This window comes from Gavia stellata, chromosome 4, assembly GCF_030936135.1.
Source record: "Gavia stellata isolate bGavSte3 chromosome 4, bGavSte3.hap2, whole genome shotgun sequence".
Taxonomy (NCBI): domain Eukaryota; kingdom Metazoa; phylum Chordata; class Aves; order Gaviiformes; family Gaviidae; genus Gavia; species Gavia stellata.
In genome coordinates, this window is record NC_082597.1 from 11,447,469 (window position 1) to 11,472,218 (window position 24,750).

The following is a 24,750-nucleotide window of genomic DNA, read 5'->3' on the forward strand; positions in this document are numbered from 1 at the left end:
TCTTGCATAAGTTGCATTATCACATTTTAGCTGAGGATGCTGTCAGACCTTGCAGGAGAAGCAAAGTCTCATCTTCTGAACTGTCAGACACTGCTTTTAATTAAGCTACAAAGGAACTCCTCTCTAAATAAAAAATGGTAGGTGTCTCTTCTTGCATTTGAGATCTAAGGCTCAAATTGACAGTACAAAGTCAGTGTGTTGCCAGGTTCTATATGATTTGACTTTATAGGTTAGACAATTATAGGCCCCAATTTACGTGTGTATGTGTGTGAAAAAGAGTCAGAGAACAGTTTGGATAGTAGATGATAATGGGTTCAAGAAGAGCTTTGTCTCCTGGATGCTCTTGCTAATAAGGAAGCTAAGTAAGAATAGTGATATTTGGAATAATGTTACTTAAACATTTCTTTGTTTCTTGGCAATAATAATCACAGTGTTATTTTATCAGAAACTGTGACTCATTTTTCATTTTTCAAAAAGAGATTTTCTTTAATAGGTTTTATGATTGAACAGTTAAAGAGTAGGAATAGAACTGAAAAGTTTTGGAACTGTGTGCTGACTATTTGCCGATCTCTATACATGGCCCTGAGCAAGAATGGGAATACAGGTGTCTTAATGTGCATTTGTAAACAGGTCTTTTGAGGGATAAAACCACTGCTTTAAAAATTACAAGAAAAAGTAAGAAAAAAAAATTGAGGATGATACAGTTTCAGTCAGAGTAACAGAAGATCATAAATCTTTTGGGGATAATTCTTATAATTTTGAAACTAGACCATAGAGATGAATGGCAAAGGTTAATGAGATGTTACTTACATTTATTATGTACTCAGGAAGATTTTTACCTGAAAACTGTTGAAGACCAAGAAGAGCTCTTAATGTATGAGTATCTGTTTGGCACAAAAGCAAAGTACACAGTAGTGCAATTCATGAATTACAGGAGATGATTTTTTATTTTTAGTTATTGCCTTCTGCATGTCTGAGGCACATGGATCTGCTCATGGAAAGTGCTGCTGCATTAATGCATCCTCTTTCCACTGCCCTCTCCAGCCCCCCAATGACATCTGCCAGCAAAGCCCGACCTGGGTAATACCTTGTAAGGTGGCATTTAAGTGCTGGAGTTATAATTAAAGAGAGTGATTAATAATCATGATGACATTTATTTTAATTTGTAGTTACAGAAAATCACATTGCATAGTTAAGAATAAAACCTATAGGTTTTATTCATTTAATTACAATTTCAACAGCATTAAAAAAAACACAAATGCTTATTGGTAGCATAAAAGCAAAGCAGCTGAAACCTAAGGGCTTCTTTCTAAGCATTTTTTACTCTGGAAAAAAAATACTATGAAAAATCATTGTCTTTAAAACAAAACAAAAGACAGCTTCAAAACAATAAAATAAAATAAAATGTTTTAAAAAAAGAGGTGTTCATAATGTGTTTGCGTTTCAAGTTTTAGCTTTTAATTAGCTTGTATGTTTTTTCACACTAAATTATTTAGAGGTTGTTTTATATTTCATATCGATTTAAATGGAGAGGGAATTAAATAGGGCATATATAATGAGATTTAAGTAACTGAAGAAAATCAATTCAGCTCAGTCTGTGCTGTTAGCTAAGCTACACTTCAAGATGTGCTCTAATATTGTGTTTGAACACTTATTCTTTAGGGATTCCTGTTCTGTTCTGGTATGCAAAGTCTTCAGCTGCATAAAAAGTTTGCTTTGTATTGCTACATTCCAATTCTGCAGTGATTTCTGTGGTGTCTGCACAGAAACGGGTCCCCTGGCTGATAACGAGACTGAGCACATGTGTTGTAGTAAGAAATAATTGGTTTCTTTACAGTACAGAACAGTTTGGTTAACATACACTGGCAAGGAGTATTTTTAATATGCATAAAAGTAAGGCAACCATAACACTAGATTTCATAATGCTGTTTAAGTACCAAATCTGGGTACTTTGGAGAGCTGTTAAGCTCTCAAACCCAGATACATTAGCATACATATATTGCCTGAGATAGAAACGGCATTGTATACACATAAACACATATGGTTTATTGAATCTTTGTGACAAACATTAAGTCCTTATATGCCTAGGGATGATAGAGTTCTAAATGCAGAATATGAAATTACAGTTGAGAAGGGAATAAAACTGAACAATAGTAGTGTAGATGAGACTGTACTGAAATCTCCATATACCTTGTCTTTTACAGTAAGTTTATAGATGACGTGGATTTACCCCTAATAGACTAATTCAGTGTTTTGTATTGAAGATTGTAGAATTACTCTGTTTGAGAATCTGATCTTTATTTTCTGGCCATAAATTGGGCTGCTTTGTCTCACGCAAGAGAGAAGACAGTGTTGCAAGCCTATAACGCAGAACAATTAATTGTGATCATAATTGTATAGATAGAGGAATAGGTTTGTAGGGGATAACTTTCTGGCTTCTCTTCTGCCACAGGCTTCCTCAGATCGGGCTCGTAAATAACAGATTCACGTTTCAGAAGACAGTGGATCTGGGCTCACCTCATCTGTTTTAAGGAAGTAGGAAATGTTTATGTCCCTGGCTAAAAACATGGAGATTCTGCTTAGGCCAGATTTTTGGGAAAGAGTATATTTGGACCAGAATTAAATCGTCTGAAGATGCAATATAATCCTCATAAATCCCACTGACCTTTGGAAGTTACCTGGATCTCTAGGGGCAAGTATGGCATGGCTATCTTGTGCTGTAGCTTCTCAGATTTACCTTCCATCCCTCTCCAGACCATCTGCCTAGGTTTTGCACCAGTAACATAATTTGCTTAGGATTCATAGTATCATCTGATCAGTGCTATTTCCATAAATTAAAAAGCAAAGCAAAGCAATCCACAGCAACAAAACAAAAAAAAACCCCAAACAGACCCAAATCTGTTTAATAAGCTACTTCTGACTGAGCAGATTTTGGTACCATGTTGTGGATTGCATTTAAAACAAATCTGACAACTTGATTGTTTAAAAATAAGAAAGAACTGTATTTCTCCGACATTGTCAAATGAGCTATACCTAGAAACAACATCTTTGAAAAATAAACATTTCAAGTATTATTAGCAAACATAACTTCCTCTTCCAAATTGGAACATGTTTTCCTTCTGGGACTTTTGACTAGGTTTGTGCTAAGATGGGGGGGCTAATACTAAAATATATATTGAAGATTCAAGTATATGTTGAAGATTCAGCTCTTAAACCACTACAAATGTTATTGCTCAAGAAAAGCATAAATAGTTTATTTTACGTAAAACCAAGTGCATAAATACCTTTCCAATGTAAATTCCTTTCTGGCTGCACATGAAATACATGAGATGATTAGCCAGAAGAGATGTCCATCCAATGAAATAAGCTTAATTATTGTAAAAGTGTTATATCAACCTGGGGAAATGTTCAGTTTAACAAGACTTTTGTTTTATTTAAAAGCTGTGAAGAAAAATCCTTGTCTGGAAATATTCACTATTCTAGATTGACTCGAACTGATAGGAAGCCTTCTCCTGCTAACATTGCCCAAAGTGGGAGGAAAGTGTTTCTTTCCTTTACCTTCTACTTAAAAATTGACTAAACTAGCTTTGCTCATATTTGACAAAAATATTCAGATGTAGGCACAACTGTATCTGGGAGGCATTGGTGCAAATCATAGAAGAGGAAAAGAGTGCCTTAACAAATGCGTATGCAACACCAAGAGCCCATTTTCTCAGCTTTCTCAAACAATGTCTTATATCTGACATTGCTCAAAGACTAAAGGAATTTCTAAATCCAGGTGTCAGAAGGTGGGGTTTTTTTCCAGCACGTAAGGAGTCAAAAAGTTTGATGTAACTATAACAAGCCATTATGCAATTTTGACAACCTTGGCTATAAGGACTGCAGTCAGCTCACCTTAGAATACTCCAACCATCACTCTATATGCGTGGGGGGAGAGAGAGAGAGAGGTCTGTATATGGTAATAGGCTACAGGCTATGCACAAAATTACCTATGCAAGAAAATCACAAAAGAGAATGACTAATGATCCAGGGAATCAAAAGATATCACTCTTAGAATATCATAATCTTTTGAAGGCAGGAAGGACTCCAAAATCAGAAGGATCAATTTAGGCAGTCTACAAATTTTCTTACTTTAGTAAGGTGCGGTTTTTTTGTTACTTTGTTAGGGTTCGGGTTTTTTTGTTGTTTTTTTTTTTTTAATTTGTCCATTTTATTTTTGAAAATTTTGTTGTCCTTTTTTTCCTCTTTCTTTTATGTTTTCTTGAGGCTAAAAGCACAGAAATTAAAAATGCTGCAAACTAATAAACTAGTCATATGAACAATTCAACAGCAAAAAAACTCAAACTCCATTGTGCTACTGTAAAGAAGGCATCTGTCTGGATTATATGCTCTGACCCAAAATCATGGTATGTCAAAACTATTTATGTTATAAATGTGGGATTTTTTTTTTCATTAGTTAGTCTGTATTTTTTTACTTGAGGAAGCACTCAGAGCAAGAAATGTGTGTCCTTTAGATATAGATTTCAGAAAATGAGCATATGTTTTCTGATACAGTTCCCGCTTTATTATGTAAATACAATATAAGGATGTTTTCTACAAACTCAGTTGGACATACGTAGTATAATACAGCGCTACATTCTGCAGTTTACTGAGCATACAGTACCTGTAAAACTGAGGCACGGAGTGTGTAAGTAAATCTCCCTTCTGCAGCATTTTTAAGAAGACACCACAGAACATCAGAGACATTTTTTGCCTTTGTTTCCAGTTAAATTGATAATCAAAGCTGTGATCTTTCCAGCATTGGAATGCTTATGTGAGCAACCTCTTTGGGTTTTGTTGGATAGCAACAGCGTACTTGATGGATTGAGATCTACAGTAGCTTTGCATTTAAGTAGCTTCTCTCTGAATTACAGTTAGAAAAAATTATGAGCTGGCAGAAGTTGCCACTTTCTTCTTTTGTTTTTTTCACCTTTCTGGGCACTTGGGAGGTTGGCTGCCAGCTATCCCATGGCAAGCTTGGGTCAGAGTACCAGCAGCTTTGCTGGTACAGCCCCAAGCTGAGTTAACAGGAAGGGATGGGTGCCTATCCGGAAGCCAGTGGTTGCTACAAGGTCATATAGTTTCTTATTTGTTTTGCTGATTTATGTCTGTGCCTGCTAGTATTTCCAGGTCCAAAGGGAATTTTTTTTAATTTTTTTTTTTTAAAGAAAAAGCCAGATCCCTCAAAATTATGGTATGACCTTGATCAGCTTGAGATTTTAAGAAATTTGAAGTTTTGTGGGGTTTTTTTTGTTTGTGGGGTTTTTTTTTTTTGCCCCCCCAGTTTTATCTGGGTTATATATTGGAGGGTTTTTTGTTCCTTTTTTTTTTTTTTTTTTTTCCTGTGGAGGATGAATATGAGATATACATGAAATTAAATAGATAAAAATAACATAGCTAAGTCCATGATCTAGGGTTTGGAGAAAAGTATCGTGAGACTTGTAATAGAAGTCTGATTTGGCAAGTGACTAATAATACAAAAAACCTTGAAAATGCAGTTTACAGTTTTAATTTATGAAATAAAGTTAATTTTCCTTATTTTTCATCTCCTCTTTAACCTAACACAAGGGAACCATGTAATTGTACAGCTGTCAAGGAATGTCAGGCTGTCTAGTTTCATAAACCAGAGCTCCAGGTAGTGATATTGTCATAACGTAGCATGGTGGAAGGGATCCCTGTTGTCGTTTCTCACCTGGGTCTTCATGTTGCTGCACTGTAGGTGATTTTCTCAGTTCAAAATTCGTTATACCCTAGGTTCAAGTTTGCTAAAACCCCCTGACCACAGGACATAGGTGAAGAGTTTAGTATATGATTAAACTTAGCTGTCATTTAATTTACTGAGACTATAAGGTTGGGGTTTATTTGCTTGAAGTTTCTGTTCTATATGCAAGTGAATATCTTTTATTGTCATTTATGGGAATACTAACCTATGATGAATGAAAAGTCATTGTGTGATGCAACATGAAGATGAAGCTGCATTTTGAATTGACGCTAATGCAGGACACACATCTAAATCTAGAGGTTGGTTTCATGCAGGAGAATAAGAAACTTTTGTCCTTAGCACTGAGTCACTTTCTAGCTCTGGTAGTAGAGGTTCAACATTCCAATGCTGCCGATGACCTAAATGAGAGCACAAAGTGTCTGACTTCTCAAATCTTAATGTTTCATCTGACAGGGAAGAGACTGGAAGAATCTGCCTTTCCACTTATATAAATTACCTGTTTTCCAGTATTCCTTAAGAACATAGCCCAAACACAATTCCATGAAATCCTACAGGAATGTTCTGTAGAATTTAAAAAGATTCTAAACCTTTAACAATCTGCCAGAGTCCTTCAAGTTTCAGCTCAGGTCTCTAAATTTAAGATTCAGACTGATTTCTGAAAATCATCTCTGCCATCTAACGTGCCAGTTTAACAGGACTGCGGAAGACATTCTTCCCTGTGGGCAGGATCGATGAGGTTTTAAGTGCAACTCAGGTCAACTGCAGTCAGCTGCACCATACTGAGTTAGCTGCATCAAATCTCCAGTCTGGCAAGGTACTGCCATACTGTGCTTTAAGATATACTTGTACTGTGACATTCTTGACATGTCTATCTGGTTTCTATTTTTTATAATTATGTTTTAGCTTTTTCATATTTCTTTTTGCTATTCACAATTTGATTTTGATGATGATGCCAAGCTGGAATAAAAGAAAACACGCTTTTTGGAGGGTGCTAAATTTGTTGCTATGGTTCAATATACTTCCTTTATAGAAAAGAAGCATACAAGACTGAAAAAAAAAAGAAGTAACACCAGATGTGGAAGTGACATGAGGAAGATGCTTAGGCAATTTTGCCATGGGATAATGCTTCTTGATAATGTTCTTTGAGCTAGAAGGTGGCAATTAGATTTTCATATACAGAAAAGTGTGAGACATCCTAATTAAACACCTTTTGGTGGAAGTCATCATGGATAAACCCAAACTGCTTCTAGTAGTTCTCACATGTGTCACCTGTGAGGGTAACACTAGAAAAGTCTCTTAATTCTTTTCTTTTTTTTTTTTTTTTTTGTAAAAATCAGAAGGAAATTGTAATTTGAATGTTGATTCAAATATGTGCATTACTCACTAGGACAGTCAATCAAATAGTTTTTAAGCATAGCTATAGGTCATGTATAGAATCATAAAAAGAAGGAAAATAACTGGAAGTAAAATACAATGGATGCACCCAGAATATAAATCTTATGGACTTAGGTGTTACTAGCACTTGACACTAATGTTTTGTGTGACTTTGGTCAAATCATTTCACCTTTCTGCTTTACTTTCCTTTATATGTTAAATACCATTAACAATATTTACTTCACAGTGGTTGTGAGAGGATATTAAATACTTCTGTGGCCATGACAATATGCAGCATTAGTTTTTAAACTGTGGTTTTAAAATGAAAATTAATATTTTTTTCACATATCAGTCCATTTTTAAAATCTTATGGTGCAGAAATGTGAACCAACTCTCTTACTTAAGATGTTAATGGTATACCTGAACTAAATTACTTTTTCTTTATAATCGCAAGAATGCCCAGAAATGTACTGTACCGCCTAGAAGAAAAAGGTGATGGATTGTCCAATATATGACATAGACATGACAGGAGATGCTGAAGAGAAACAATGGCCAAAACAATGCACGGCTACTGGTGATCACTGAATCTAGAAGAATATCATCTCCGGTTATGAATTTCATGATCTCACACACGCAGAGCTTGAGGCAGCAGGGATGTAATCTCAATGAAGATAGTGGAAGTCCACACATGAACTTTAGTAGGGTCAGGATTTCATCCTAAAAGAACAGTTCTTATGGAACTTGGTGACCTGGAGAGATATTAAGCATTTGCCGAAATGCTTAATATATTAATATGGATCTTTTAATAGCTATCCCTATGGGTATATACTTAATATTTATATACCTTTGGTGGATCTGTGCTTGGATGAGAAATGATCTCATTAACCAAAAATGGTTTATGTTATAGGTTCAGCAGCTGTTGCTTTACAACCGTGCAGCTATATGAGGATTAAACTTGCATTTGAGAACAGGAAAATGAACGTGTATCTGAATATAAACTGATTGGAAGCATGAAAGTGCTCAGTTTCTTCATGTTCAGAGGACATGGGAGGTTACCACAGAGGGTAAATGGTCTGAGGAAAGGTGGAAGACACCATATTCAGCATTCACCTCTTACGTTTTTGTCTACCTTTAGCTTTAAAGTGTTTTTACATTACATTCTGAAAGAGTTTTCTGTTGGAGGATAAGAAAATAGTAAATCCCATGTAGTCCTTTATAGAAGAGGAATCACTGATGAAGGATGTGAAATGTTTTTAAAAACATCACATAGCTATGTTTGAACATTAAAACTTGAACCTGTTCAGTAGTGAGAGAAGGTTGGGAGTGCAACACCTCTTTTAAAAAGAGATTTCGGAAAGTTTAGAAGCAACATGTTACTATGCTCTGCTTAATAAGAAAGAAATGAAGAAGCTTTGGGTATCTTGTTACCCCAATGCAAAGCCAGGTGTAGGAGCAGTTGAGGCTTTGGTGTGTTTCCAGCACGGCTGTCATTATTGAGTTTTTATCTCTGGGAAAATAAAAACACTGTTACGGTTTGCCGGTAGAAGGTCATTTTCCTTTCTACTCAGTTTTCTCCAGGACTCACAGTTCAACACTTTTTATTTCTTTTGACTAGAATTACTTCCATTAGGGAAATTTTGCCTGAAAATAGCATGCAGTATTAGCGTATCATTGGTTTCTGCTGTTGCCAACAGTAACATGTTTCCTTGGCTCTCACCCACTGACTGTTGATGAGGTCAAGTTGATTATTCAGCAGCTATAGCCTACCACCTGCTCCATTTTTTCCTTGACATGCAAAGCTGTTAATACACCATCATCTTGCCTTGTTAAAGCCACATTTGTTATTCAGCTGTGTTTTTAAAAGAATATATCTATTTTTAAGAAGTGGATTCATTTTTTAACAGACTTTTAATCAGTTAAATTCAGATTGATTCTATTTTATACATCTGAGAACCTAGGTGAAGATGCTGATTTTATTTTTTTCTTTTTAAGTTCACATTATGGCTCTACCATTCAAGCTCTCAATTTTGTTATGAATAAAGTTGCATGTTTTGTAGGCCATTTCTGGAAATGCTACTGCAGACTTTAGTGCTGTCTCAGTTTTATTATAAATCATTAACGACTTTGGACTTTATCGTGCTGGTTTAGGTTATGAATGTGTCTTAATGACATAAAACAGTTTAGGCCTGTTCTACAGAGGAAGAGGTGGTAATAAGCTCTGTTCACTCTTGTTATTTCTTGAAAATCTGGATTTTGCTCTTCTTTATATAAGTACCTATGCATTTTTGAGAGAGCTTAATGCTGTTTCTGATGATGTGACCAAAAGAGACATTTGACTGTCTCTTCAGCAGAGATTTTAAATTGCCAGCTTTCTGATCTTCTTTTGGGATTATCACAGCATTACATCTAAATGTCTTTTGTAGCACACTAAGTGTGAGCAAATCCAGAACTCACTACACTTCTTTAAATGTAGTGTTTCGTACCTCATTGTACTCCAATTCTATGAATTGCATTAACTAGCAGAATGCTATAAATTTTAAACAAAAAAACCCCTGCAAACAGTAATTTGAATATTTGAGATATTCGATATATATCAAATATTGTTATCGAGTTATATTGAATGTGTATTGATATAACTCATTATATTGTTATTGAACTTGTATAAAACTGTAACATTCTATTAAATGTGTTGTTCGGTTTGATTATATGATGAGACAAAATGCAACTGCTGTTGCATCCCCTATTTGTTTAAAGATAAGTGACTTCATTAGTGTTTTTCTTGCATAAGTGATGCAAGCCTGTACCATTGTTTTCTTCTCCCTGTCCTTAGTGAGGAGGTGTTTACCTGATTTGTTCCTTTTCCTACCTTGGCTTTTGAAATTAGGCAGCTACATGTGTATTTCAGTTGTGTCTGTTCCCGTTTGGATCCTAGTCAGATTTTAATGGAACTGCTAGCATGTATAAATTTTGAGCAGCTAAGGGTGTTTTGTTTGTTTTTACTGGATACTTAATGAGTAGATATTAAAAGAGCTGTGAAGCAAGCTGAACTGCATCTAAGTTATTTTTTCTTAAGTTAGAGGAAAATTACATTGTTGACATTTTAGAACACTTATTTTGGAGTGGGTTAATTTTGATATTTCTAAAATAAATTTATGTAGTCCTGATTTCTTGATGGGTTGCTAAAAACTACACATACACTCCAGTTGAAAAAGCAGGGTAACAAGGCATGCTTACTCAATATACGTGTCATCTTCTAATCATGCCTGTGAAATTACTAGCTCAGCTGTGAAGCTTAGAAGAGTTTCCGAAGGCAGGCAGTGAACTGGAGCTGGTGGTGTTATGCAATCTGTGATTTGTCAGAGCAGTTGGCAATTTCAGTCTAATGGTTTCAGCCTGTGTCCTTCACTTTGAGCTTGGTTAAAAATATAATACTAATGTGACTTGCATTTAAGGCATGTGAATTATTAGAGTGAAAATGTAATGAGCTCTAAGGGTTTAAAGCCTCTGCAAAGGAGAAGGATAAATTATATGTTAAGAGAAGTGGTCTTTTGCTCATTCTATACACCACTCTAGCAAAATTTCACTGCTAGATGTCAAGATGCATTTGACAGACTATTTCTCACTCTTCTTTTCCGATCATTTTTCTTTATGCCTTTATCTTCAGTTCTCTCTATCTTACTCTCTTGTCATCTGAAACATTTTTGGCAGTATCAGGCTGTTATAATATTGCCCAGCTTCTCAAATCTCCTGATTGCATGCATCCTAGAAATATACTTAGACTTGGGAACTGAACCTCCTTCCTCCCTCCCTCTCCCCATAATGTGGAAAATGTAGAATTTAACGAAGTGCTGCTTCTCTACCTTCTGATGAGAATATCCTACGTTCCTTGTTGCTGTTTAATAATTGTTGAGCAGAATTATTTTGTACACTCATTCTGCAGCATATTCAGTTTGTCGGAAATTTCATACAAACCGTATTTCATACCTCATGGACTGGACTCAGTGCTCCAGTCATAGAAGATGATTTTGTGCTCCCTCTATTCTTCATTGTGGCTGAATTTGGTTTGTCCTATTCTCTGGTGCTCAGAAAGGTGCCCTCCAGCAATGTTTTTGCACCTGCAGTTCATTTATCCCATTGACTGCTCATGTATGGTTTCTTTTCATCTAGTCTCACTAGTTAGGATTATGAACGTCAGAGACCAAGCTGAGGTGGCAACCAGTAAATTTCCAGGCAGCTACCAACTGGTACTTGACAGCATCCTCCTTTGTAACCTCCATAGGTTGTGCAGTCACGTAGGTGCGTACCCAGGTCTACTGCTTTTCCAGAAGTTTAAACGAGTATTTGTTAGCCTATTTTATTTATTTGTTTGTTTGTTTGCTTGTTTATCCTTCAGTGATGATTTTCAGCAATGGATAGTTCCAGCTGTTCTGAGATTTGTTTTCAGGACACAATCGAAGATCGTTTAACCTTCACTGTACATTTGACTACTTTTAGATTCTTACTATGTATTAACTAAGAATCCTACTTTAGTATAATATATTTAAAAAACACTTTCAGCACTCTTTTAGGAGTAGAAGTAGTACTAGCACTGTGTCACTTTTGTCTTTTCTGTTTGATAATTTGCTACCATTAGCTAAGTTCTTAAATGCACACCATAAGAGAAAAGAAGAAAGAGGAGAGAAGAGCTCTTTCTAGTTCATGTTTTAGAGAAGGGCTGCTTTTATGTAGTGGAGAAGTGTTACTGCACCAAATGGTCTTTGGTTTTATCCTTTTTGACTTTTCTTATATGACAGTTTTCTCAGAGACAGGTGATTGCACACAACATTTTAAATGTCAAAAGCCACATGTGTGAGGTGTTCATTTAGGGCCTCCCTATTGTAGTTTTCCCTATTAAAATCAATCTGATTATTCATGTTAGAGAGCATTAACTTCACCTGCAATTTTGTAATCTCAAGTACTCTAGGTCAGATTTGGCTTCCCATTGATTTCTGACCTTATTTAGACCAGTGGTTTCATTTATTTTAAGTTTTCTGTTTTGGAATTGGAAATCCACTACAAGGGTAAAATTTCTGTGTGGAGAATCATCTTGATTCTTCCTTCACTCATTTAATTACACAATAGGAATAAAGATTGTCTTGAATTGTAATGATTTTCATTACAGTTGTTAACAGATACAGAAATCCTTTAAAACCCTGTCTTCTAAATATATGAAAGGTGATGATAACATTTTTCCATTAAATTTCTTTTTAGCCAACGTGACAGCCTTGTGTTGGATATGAGGTCATCTCGTTAGAAAAACTGATTAAGAATGTCTGAAATAGAATTACTGTTCATGTCAATAAACCAGCAATGGCTTGAAATGCATTAGACAAGCACACAAAATATGTACAGTAATTTTCTGTTTATTGTTTACTTAAAGTTGAGTTTTGTAATCTACAGCTGGATTAGAAAAAAAAAATCTAGCAGTTTAGATTGTTGGTAATGGTTAATAGTGGAAGAGTAAGTTTGAGGCATTATTTTGAATTGTGGTTCAGAGTGTAATAACATCAGCTTTTTGAAAAATTGTGCTAATTGCTGATTGTATTAGATTACAGATAAATCTAGACCAGTAATTTATGTGAAGAGTGCTTTGGTAAGGCTCACAACGTCAGCAGACCTCTAACATACCCTTTTTCCTTATGAATATGACTCATCTGCTGCCTCAGATGACAAAAGTGAAACTGGCTCCAGACAGTAGCTGGGGAATATATATCATATGAGGTCTATGTTGAATATAGGAGACCAATTATAAGCATACTCTTTATCTGTGACCTTATATGCTTTAGATATCCTCATTAACAGATCAGAGATCAGATTGCTATCATGTGGCACAGCAGATGCTAGAGTAGGAGAGAGGCTGTGACTCTGCATTGTAAATACATGAAATAAAACCATGATGCAGATCAGCACAAAACAAAAACCTACTATTGGTCACCATAACAAATATCTTAAAAAAATCTTTGTAAGTATTGAAATTCTGGTTACACTTATACTGAGGATTACGGTATTTACATAATGGAATACAGGATAACAGTTCTTATTTGAGGTGGAGAAATATTAATTATCATCAGTGTTAGCGATCAAAATATTTTTAAAAGCAAAAAAAAATATTTGGAAGGGGAGATCTAAACCTTGTGGTTACAATTTAAATCAGCAAAATTAGGTATGTGTTTGGTTCAATCTAAGACTTTTTTTTATGGTTGGGACCATCTTACCGAAACTAATATGCCACAGCTTCGTCAAATCTAGATCAGCTTTTGTGCTGATAATTATTATGAATGCCCACTTGTGAGAAAGGTCCTATAGCAAATATATTCATAAGAGTTACATGTAAAAAAGTAATCAGTCCCTATTAACCCCTCCCATGCCCCACTGAGAGTATGGAAATAAAGACAAAGAAAAGTAAATCCATGTGTATTTATATGGGGGTTATGATTTTGCTGTCATTAGCACTCCCAAGCTCACTTTTTGGCTACTGACCTTCTAAGTTGCAAGTGCTGCTTGTTAAAATCACACCCCCTTGGGACAAGGTGGGTGATCTTTTTATACAGTAGGGTAATAGGGTAATTCATGGGGGTTTGACCAATTCATTACCAAGAGTTACTACAAAAAGAAAACAGTCCATGCAAGTAAAGACAGTAGAATCAAGGCAAAAGAAAATAGTTCTAATCTGGTTTAATACAGAATGTAACAGCTTACTGAGGTGAAAATGCAATTCTTTAAAATTCTGTCAGTCTGTGTTAAAGCTACGGTGAAATAACAGTGTCAGTCTTCCGTTGACACTTCAGACACCTTATCCCAGTCTCACAAAATTTTTCCCTCATATTTCTCTCTCGTAAGTGATGTGCAATTCATAATCATCTACAGAAAAACACTATTTGTATTTCAGATACATACATGAAAACCATGTTTGAAACTGCTGTTACACATACTCCTTGTGGCTTTTACACTGTTCATGCAAGAACAGGATTGAATATTTGGCTCATATTTTACAATCAGGATTTGAAGTTCATTGTTTGTGTCTACATTGTTCTATTTAAGCTTGATATTGCTATATTCTCCCTGGGTATTTATCTTCTTAAAATAACCTAAAAATTCTTTGGATTTGGTATTTTAGAAAGCTTTGTGAGGCTATTAATGTTTAATAGCTCTAAGCTTACACATTTTATAATAGCTTACTATATCAAGGGGTAGTCAAATATTATTTTCAAGATAAAATGCTTAAAGGAGAGTGAGAAGCACAAAAAAAAGATTGATTTCATTGTCCTGAATATAATTGTAATTGGGCCATTAGCTGACAGAATTCTGTGCTGGCTAGGAGGAGATAAAGATATGACATATGCACACAAAAATGAAGGCTGGAAGATGAATAGGTCTTCTAGGGAGTTGATCTTTACAGATCAGATAAAGATTCTTCAGGTCTCTTTCTTGCAGTCTGTGCTACATCAAAGGCTGTCTTCCAGAGATAGTAACATGCACTTGGAATCTGGGGACAAGACCTTCGAAAATAGACAGGTTTGAGATTGACAGGCAGCTGGGCTTCGGGTTTATAGTTGTTGGTTTGCCTTTTGTTTTTTTGTGTGTGTGTGTCATCTTTTGTAATCCCTTTAAAAGTTAAAGTTCATAGGCTGATGGAGTAAATAACACTTGCATCTTATCTGTCTTTCCCAATAGCTGTTTTGCTTTAAAGGTAACCATTGTCTGTGAAAGTTTTAAGGAAATCTAGTGGAAGGCAGCTCTTGACTTCTTTCAAAGTTTGATTAAAAAAACTTACTTGTGGGCAGTGGCTGTTTTTCAAGGGATAATTGTTCTTTTATTCATGAGCTAAGTATTCTGAAAATTCCTGAAAATAATGCATCCTGCACAATTTTTAGAAAATAGCAAGGGAGAGAGCAGTTCTCCTTCATTAAAAAAGGTTAAAATAAAAAAAAAAAAAAAAAAGAGGTAGAAATAATTGTTTCATCTAGGAACATTTACTAAACAAATGCTTGTTTAATCACAGTGTTTTCAAACACCTTAAATTTGACATCAGCTACTGTGTCAATCACACTGGATAAATCTAGCATCAGCCTTTTCGATCTCTTGCTTCGAAGCACCATCTCCCAGCTGTCGGGCATCCTCCAAAAGCATAGGAGTAGATGCTGCAGCATGTTGTTAGCTTTTGTAGCCCTCTCTTCCTGATCATGGTGTCTCAATTTATCTACTACTTCAGAGTAAATTGAGTATCATTGCCATAGTCTTGAGAATCGTTTTTCTCCAGCAGACTATACAAAGTAGGGTTTTTTAAATACCTTGAAGTAAGCTGGAATGTTTCTGTTACATGTTAGTTTTGTTTCTTTTCCCTTTTTAGTGGTGTTTGGCTTTTCATCTTCTCTATCGAAAAAGATGATGTTAAATAGAGCCTCATTCAAGGCCTGAAAAATCTCACAGCTTTTGTCTTCATGGCACGCGTACAGAGGCATGGATTAAATTATTAAAACCTAATACGCAGAAATATTGTTTTGCATGTTTGTTTTAGAACCATTTCTGCTTATTTTCTTACATATAAAAATATGAGTCTCAACATTTTAGTATTTGCTGGAGAAACCTGTAGGGAACTGCAGCGGGTCACGGTGTTAAAGAAGGCGTTACCTTATTAAACTCTCATTGTAATGAGAGGGAAAATGGGAAGTGTGAGGTGTCAGCCTGCTGTTGTGTTACTTCTCTGTTGGCGTTCTCCAGAGACTCCTCCATCAAAACAGGGAAGGCAAGACCTGACATTTGCATACCTCAAAAGGAAGCAGGCTTTTCTTTGAGATGAAAAATTAGTCTCTCCTTGTGTCACAATAAAGGGCGTAAGTAACTTGAGTTTGCTTCACAGTCTAGCTATTTTTGACCCAAGAGTCTTGACTTCTTACCCTTGCTCTTAACAAAGCACTCTCTGTGGAAGGGTAAGCATCTCAGTCATTAGACTCCATGTTGCTGTAGCAGTAACATTTCTCCTTGCATAGAAATGAGGAAATTCTCAGAACCCCTTGGCTTCATAAAATACTTTTTACTTTTTTCGTAATTTATTTTGAATACTCTTCCTTTATCTTTCCTAAAAATATCAAAGGTGTTACACAGGAGAGAATGATTCTGGTTTTTGCATGCACAGACTTCCTATCAGTCAACCCATATCTTTTGAAAAAACACCTGCTTCTTAAAAATGAACTCCTTGCATGATCTGTGTCCTTATGATAGCCTGCACATAAACGTTGGTAAAATGTTCTGCTGGAGATGAGCTGGGTAATCAGAGGCCTGGCTCGTGGTCATGTGTGGGTTTTGGTTTGGTTGAGTCAAGGAACACAGCCGTTTTCTCATAGGTCATCATTGTAACTGATTGCTTGTGCTTTCGTATGAGCTTGACTACCTTTAACAACCTTTAACCTTATGCTCTGTACACATACCTCAAATGACAACTTCTCATTTTGGAAGCTATTTTAAGATATAAAGAGTTGTTGAAATTGTGCATAGTGTTATTTACCAGGTTATTTAGACAGTTAGGATGGGTTCTAACTTAAACCTCACAGAAAAATTCTTCAAGGAGAAGAATTTGGTGGGAAATATTCTTTTTTTCTCCATTTGAGACCAACCCCGCCCCCAAAAAAACCCCCTCAAAACTGACAACCAACCACCAAACAAAACCTTTTACTTTTTAAATTTGCTTTTAGCTTTTTTGCTTTATAGTAGAGGTTAGCTGAAGAATCTATCAACTTTTTATGAAGCTGAGGAATTTCAGGTGTGGCTCCAGCTCTTTCCATGTGAAATTTGTAGTAATGTTACTGCTCATTATGCATTTCTCTTCATAATCCATTTATCAGTTTGTGCATTTGGGTTCTACTGTCTGTTGTAGAAAACAAGTGCAGTTCACTGGGTACCTTAAGGTAACAAAGCAGATTGTGAGGGAAATCTGAGGGCAGTGTCAACTGCAGCTATTTACATGTGTAGTATGTGTCATATGTTGCTTTGCTACATCTGGTGAAACGTGACTTAATCAGCTTGAACTCATCAGAGGATAGGACAAATTTAGTTGCAGAACTGGCTACAGTGAGTGAAGAAATTAGATGGACAAAATTTTCTAATACATTACCAGAAAACTGAAAATATTGCAGGTATCTGGGGTGGTTTTCCAGTGCGGTCAAGGGACAGTTGTACTGTGCGTTTTCCTAGTGTAATGCATCAAATTATGTCATAGTTTTTCTTTTGTAAATGTGGTACTTGGCTACTCTGGAGGGTACCTCCAGTTGGCAATGCCTGTAAGATGCTAGTAGCTTTCTATTAGCTACAAATCATTTGAGTTGACAATAAACCAAATGAGTAGGGACACGTTTTCTGGCAGCAGAGCACACAGGTTTGTTGGGTTTTTTTTTGTTTCTATAGGATGATTGCAAATGTAAAAGAAAGGAAAAGACCCTAAGTTTTGCTTTGTGAAATTTATCATCCTGATAGTTGTTGGGGGGGGAGAGGGACTGCCCACGGGGGACTGGATAACATCGCGGTTGCTCTCCCAGACTGGGGCTGAGGTGAGGTTCTGACAGCACCATCTCTGCAATTCCAAGCTTATGTGAGCTTTCTGGTCATATTCCTTTTGGTTATTAGAAAGAACTGACAGTTGACTCAACTGAAAATATGACTTAGACCACCAGTTCATGTTGTGTGGGAATTGGTCTGAATATTAAAATCATCAGGCTTACTGTGCACATGTTGTTACGCAGTAAAGCGTTTTCATCCCTAGTTATCATCTGATGGATGTAGCCAGGCTATTTCTGTTCGGAAGGGACCATGACTTCCCAGAAACAGTTGCTAAATTTTTTATTGGGCTGTACAATAATTTAGTTCTCAAATTAAGTCACTCAACAATTAGGACATGGCTGAGTCCATGGGAACTACATTCACATCAGGTAGCAGCTTCTTTGGAGTAAGCTTGCTTGCTTTCAGGATGGGTGCTTGCTTCCAGGGCTGCCGGCACTAGGGATGCTGTGTGCAGCTCAGCTGGAGAACACGCATTACACTTGGCAACTTTCATATGCAGAGTTGTAGTAAACTCCTCATAAGTGTGTACAAACAGCTTTTTTTCAAAGACTTATAATTTTGTATGAGGAGGGACACGTCACCAACCCAATGGATGTGTCTATACAAGAGACTGATGTGCAAGAGGATCATCTGATCATTCCTGTGCGCTGTGCTTTGCTTCTTGTGGGGCTACGTGGACAAACTGGATTTCTTTCAAATTCATGTAAATGGGAAAAATGCCCTCTAGGAGCATGCCTGATACTCTCCAATTGCTAATGCGTATTCAGTCTGTGGGACCAGAGTACAGCTAGTCCAAACTACTGAGTTTTTATGGGTCCCTAATAATCACAGGGGATGTCAGTACTTGCTATAATTTAAGTTAAATAATTCAGTGGAGAAATGAATATCTATAATACAGTGGTTTAAGATTCTAATAAATACTTGTCATTGGATGGTAGATTAGATTAATACGTATAAGGCAAGGAGAAAGTATTTTCAGAAGGATATTGATGGATTTTGAACTTAACTAGAACTTCTTAAAGACATTGGTGTTAGGGTTAAGCTATCTAATGTGTGATTACAGTACTTAAGTAAGCAATACATAAAATAACAATTTTAGAAGATGTGGTGCATCTTTACTCAAATATACATAAATTTCAAATAAGTACATAGATATATAGAAAACTATATAGAGAAAACATGTATATGAAGAAATTAAAAAAGAAAGACTTTGCTGTGTGAAGAATCAGTAAAGACTAAAATGTATGTCCTCTCTTTCTTTGGTCTTCAGCGCCTCGCTAAAGAAGCAGAGAAGTACCAAGCATCACATCAGTGGAGGGATGAATTTGGGGTAAGTTTCAGTTTTTCTCCTTTTAACCTTTTTGGATTTTTCTTCTTTGAATTGTTAACTATATTCTTACAAACATGTTGTTTATATATCCACCATGGAAGGAGTCACTGACTATGAATGGGCATTTTATTTTTTTCAATAAATAGAGTCTCAGTCTGGGTGTCTAGAGAATAAAGTGGACTTTTCACTTCAGAAGCTCATAGGGAGCTTCGCAGACGCAGTGATGTAGCTCTGAGGTATACACAAGACATCTATTTGTTTTGACATGCAAGGAATGATTGCAGAGAAGACATCTGAGTGACGGTTGCTAGCAGCTAGAAGGGTGCTACTCCAAGCACTGAAACAGAATCATAGAAAAGATTTTTACAGGTTGTTTTTGCTTATGTGGTGGATAAAAGCAAGAAAAAGCTTAATACAGAAGGATGTGGTTATCTACATGACTGTTTATATTGAGAGTCATAGACTACTTTTTTAGAATCCTTTTCTATAGTTTAATAACTACATCTTTTCTCTTCAATATTCTAGTAATACTAAAAGAGACCCTAACCTGGTCAAACACTAAGCTATCTTCTTCAATCATTTCAGAGTTTACTGAAAAACAAGTGGGATGATTGTGAAATGTACAACATTAATTCTTTATTACCAATCAAGCAAAATTAATGTTGTGCTGCATGATTACAAGCCTGTTAATTTTAGGCTACAGTTCCCTGCTAAGTGTCAAAGTCATTTATTATGCCTTCATTATCTTTTCCTTCAGAAATAAAAGCAGATGGTACTTTTACACGGTGCTGCTACAAACCTAGACTGTGTTTGCACATCCGCTAGGCTCATAGTGGTACACAGTTAAATGCGCAACGGCTTTCTATAATGTCCTTTCTGATCTGGTGTTCCTCAGACACTTGAAGGTGGAGTACTGAAAACAACCAACCAACCAACCAAAACCCCTAATGTCAGGGCAAATAATTTAGATAAGAGTAACTGGCTTTTAGGAGTGCAAAGAGGGTCTGGACACAGCCTGAATGCTTTTAAGTGTGCTCTCTGCACAGGCAGAGCTTCTAATACACGGTAAAAGACAGAATGCATATTCCATAGGGATGCAATAATGAGAATGCTACAGCGACCTTTTCTGCTAATCTGTCTCTGTTTTGAATAGAAAACAACACCTGCAGGTTTGATGGACTCAGTGCAGAACAGTGTGAATACATTCAGATGCTCTTTCTGATCGTTTTGCTTCTTACTGTACACACTGGTATCACATCAACAACACTGTCTCAGCTTTTGGTTTTCTTTTTGCCCTTTACTTGCAGTAGAAGTCAGTCATACCAAAGAGGCTTCTGGTCTTATCAGAACTCATTGCCAAGGAGACATCTCGAAGTAATTTTGAAATGTGATTTTATATTACTGTTGTGGCTCAGGCAAAGACTATGGTCAGAATAAAATTTAAAAAAATGCGGTTGGATTTATAATAAAGTAACTGCAAACTGAACTTGTGCTTTACTGTTTTGAATTCAGATGAGAACAGTGGGCACCATATAATAACCTTGACATTAGGTTATGCAATTAAATTTCAAATAAATGTATTAAGCCTCTTATAATTTAATTTGTTCCATTTTTGCCAGAAGTAATCTTTCTTCTCTTCTGGCCTACTTTTTAGAAAATGCCTGCTCAAATTAGTTTGCACACAGATCTTTCTGATAAACTTAATTTTCACTGGAAGATTCATTCTCCTAATGGCTGTGATGGAAAATAGAAGATATACTGTAAAGCTTTCTGCAGATGAGGGTTCTTAAAGCACTTCTGATAGCATTATGAATGGACTTCATCATGCTTTGGTTTATGAGGTTTATTTCTTCTCCAGGATTTGGTTTTGGGTGATGAAAGCCCTTCCAGCAGCATTGCACATGAGTCACTCTAGAAAGAAACTCTTTGGGACAATCTATTTCTGCTTCTAATGAGCTCACGATCAGCAACGTCCTTGACAGCCAGATTGCAGTTGAATAATGGCCTATGGAGTTTTAAGGAGAAAATATCACAAACATTCCTTCTGGGGAAGTATATATGGGCTGACTTCAGTGGAACAAATCCAAAAGAGGAAGGGCAAAGAGGGCTGACTATAATACCAAGACCTATACAGAGCTACAAGGGATGTGTCAATCAAAAGACTGCCGGAGTGCCTGTTCTAACACCTTATTCAAAATATGAATGTTTATTGCACAGTTTGCAGCAAAAGAAGTGTGTAAGCATTAAAGATTTTTAGATTTTATTTGCAGGTTAATGTTGCAGTATAACAAAAAATCAGCATCCTCAGATACGGTCTTTCGAAATTAGCTAGTACAGGGAAAATCCTTGAAAATCCAGATTTGGTCCCACAGCCTCATTTTTGCTATTTCAGCTAATAATTTTATGTAAAGACTGTCAGAACTGTCTAAAGGAGAGAATTTGCTTGCCTTGTAGAAAAAAATTTAGGACTAAACCATTGATAGAAATACAGAACCACATCTTTTCCCTACTATTTGTAATTGAATGAGAGTAGAATTTTTTCCAATATTTCTAGTACTATAGTATATTAAATTCCAGCTACTTCAAGAAGACCAAGCAAAGAAAAACAAAAGTGAAAATTTAAGTTTTGACTTTTTGATAAATCATAGAATCATAGAATGGTTTGGGTTGGAAGGGACCTCAAAGATTATCTAGTTCCACCCCCCCTTGCCATGGGCAGGGACACTTTCCACTAGAACAGGTCGCTCAAAGCCTCATCCAACCTGGCCTTGAACACTACTTAGGAGGGGGCATCCACAACTTCTCTGGGGCAACCTGTTCCAGTGTCTCATCACCTTCACAGTAAAGAATTTCTTCCTAATATCTGATCTAAATCTACCCTCTTGCAGTTTAAAACCATTACCCCTTGTCCTACACTCCCTGAAAGAGTCCCTCCCCATCTTTCCTGTAGGCCTCCTTTAAGTACTGGAAGGCTGCTATAAGGTCTCCCCAGAGCCTTCTCTTCTCCAAACTGAACAACCCTAACTCTCTCAGCCTGTCTTCACAGAGGAGGTGCTCCAGCCCCCTGATCATCTTCGTGACCCTCCTCTGGACCCACTCGAGCAGGTCCATGTCTGTCTGATGCTGGGGGCTGCAGAGCTGGACACAGTACTCCAGGTGGGGTCTCAGGAGAGCCGAGTAGAAGAGGAGAATCACCTCCCTCTACCTGCTGGTCACGCTTAATGCAGCCCAGGATGCAGTTGGCTTTCTGGGCTGCTAGCGCCCATTGCTGGCTTATATTCAGTTTTTCATCCACCAGTATCCCCAAGTCCTTCTCCACAGGGCTGCTCTCAATCCACTCATTGCCCAGCCTGTATCCGTGTTTGGGATTGCCCCAATCCACATGCAGCACCTTGCACTTGGCCTTGTTGAACTTCACAAGGTTCACGTGGGCCCACCTCTAGCTTGTCAAGGTCCCTCTGGATGGCATCCCTTCCTTCTAGAGTATCAACCACACCACTCAGCTTGGTGTCATCCACAAACTTTCTGAGGGTGCACTCAATCCCACTGTCCATGTCCCTGACGAAGATGTTAAGTAATACTGGTCCCAACACAGACCCCTGAGGGACACCACTCGTCACTGGTCTCCACCCGGATATCAAACCACTGACTGCAACTCTTTGAGTGCGACGATCCAGCCAATTCCTTCTCCACCTAGTGGTCCACTCATCAAGTCCACGTGTCTCCATTTTAGAGACAAGGATGTTGTGTGGGACAGCATCAAATGCTTTGCACAAGTCCACGTAGATGATGTCAGTCACTCTTCCCTTATGCTATAACTGCATCTTAGAAGGCTACCAAATTTGTAGCCCTACCTACTAAGGGCGCAATTTGCCCTTAGTGAAGCCATGTTGGCTGTCTCGAATCACCTCCCTGTCCTCCATGTGCCTTAGCATAGTTTCCAGGAGGATCTGCTCCACGATCTTGCCAGGATCAACGGTTAAAGGAACCTTTACCAAAGTTTAAGAATTTTTAGATTTTATTTTGGTTTAGTCTGAAGTAATCTGTTCATGTTTACCAAAACCAAAAATAGCCGTGAACATAAAATCTCAGATTGATATTAATATGAACCCGGGAAGCTGTGACCTAGCAACTTACTGAACAGTGAATATATGGTGTTAGCTAAAGTATTTTCATATTTCTATCCTTCTGTCACCTTGCATAGCTTTCTAAATACACAGATTGACTCTGGGGGCTCTATATATTCTTTTTATTAATGAATGAACACTTGTCAGGTGTATATTGAATGTTTCAAGAGCAAAAATAAAAATCTAAAATTATTTAAGGGCATGTATCTTACATATTTACCATTACTTTTTAGCTGAGTGACAGAAATAAAGATCATAACAGATTTTGGTATTTTGCATTGATAATTAAATATCAAAATAATTCAGAATTACAAATTAATTTACTAAAAAGTGCAAAATTATTCAAAGGAATATTAATTAATAATAATAATTAAGAATACTGAATGTCTTCTGAGTAAAAAAGGAAAAAAAAATCATTAATATTGGATTGTTGTTGCCTGATTAAGCACAAAGTCAATTAAAATATCTGAACTGCAGTTTGCTTCTACAGTCCTAAAATTCTACTTACCTGTTAGAAAACTATTAAGTCTTTAGAGAATATTTATGAAGTTTATGAAGGCAAATCCAAAGCGCTCAGCTTCAGGCAAATAAAGAAATGCCATTCTCTGCTTCCTACTCCATTAGTATTGCCCAATTCCCTAGCTGCATGTACAGCTGGGGAAATAAAACCTATTTAAATGTTTTTAGATTAATGCAGTTACAAATCAGAGGTACAAACCAATATTTCTAAATGAAACAGCCTTGTCAGTTTGAATTTTCTTGTATGCTGCAGAGTGCAAGGGGGGTAGTTTTTACCCTTGTGATGGTCCAATTATTTTTCTGGCATAGAGAAGCATGAAAAAAATTATATGTGAATTGGAAGAAGGAGGGGAGAATTGTTTATGAAATAATTGCTATTATTCCCCAAATGGGTCTTCTACAATTACATTTTATACCACATTTGATTGCCTTGCAATGGTTGGTTAACTAAAGCAATTTTGTTTCCAGTTGGGTTGCAATGTTAATTGTACTTACACATGTGTAAACATAAGGGATATCTCATTTGTATTTTAACAAGGGGAGTCTTTACGGATGGCCTATTAGCATCCACTTATTTATATGAGGTCTGAAACTCAGACTTTTAGGAATTAATTATCACATTAAAGTGCCACATGAAAAATACTTTCAATATGCCTTATCTTTTAACCAGTAGTGTCATTTTATATTCTTCTCTGTAAATGATGATTTTCTGAGTCCTGGCATTCCTGAGACAGCATTTGCTGTGATGATAATGTGTAGGCTGGTGTTTATGTATCAGCTGGTCTTAAAAGTAAAGACAAAAAGTCATGGAAATACTACTTTGGAATTATGATTTTTTATTCTGGTAGAAATACTGGCTGCATAAAACTGTAGTGAAAAGCTGCTCAGCAAAGAAATGGCAGATAAAAAGGATAACTGAGATAAAACAAGTTTCACATCACAAGAGTTGATCCAAGAGGTGACCTGCAAAAGCAGAGCAGAAGTAGGCATCTCTCTGTGCTTGACACCTCCTGAAGATTGAAGATTTTAGTTTTCATGACTGTCTG

General features: G+C 36.6%; 1 protein-coding gene across 4 annotated transcripts in view; it reads left to right on the forward strand.

Annotated features, from left to right (window-relative positions):
* The window catches only part of CACNA2D1 (calcium voltage-gated channel auxiliary subunit alpha2delta 1), a 434,233-nt gene that overhangs the window by 177,443 nt on the left and 232,040 nt on the right, over positions 1-24,750 (forward strand). For all 4 annotated transcript variants that reach the window (XM_059817310.1, XM_059817312.1, XM_059817311.1 and 1 more), the window contains exon 4: positions 18,999-19,058. In XM_059817310.1, coding sequence (XP_059673293.1) covers positions 18,999-19,058 — 60 coding nt within the window. The remainder of the gene's footprint in view (positions 1-18,998; positions 19,059-24,750) is intronic.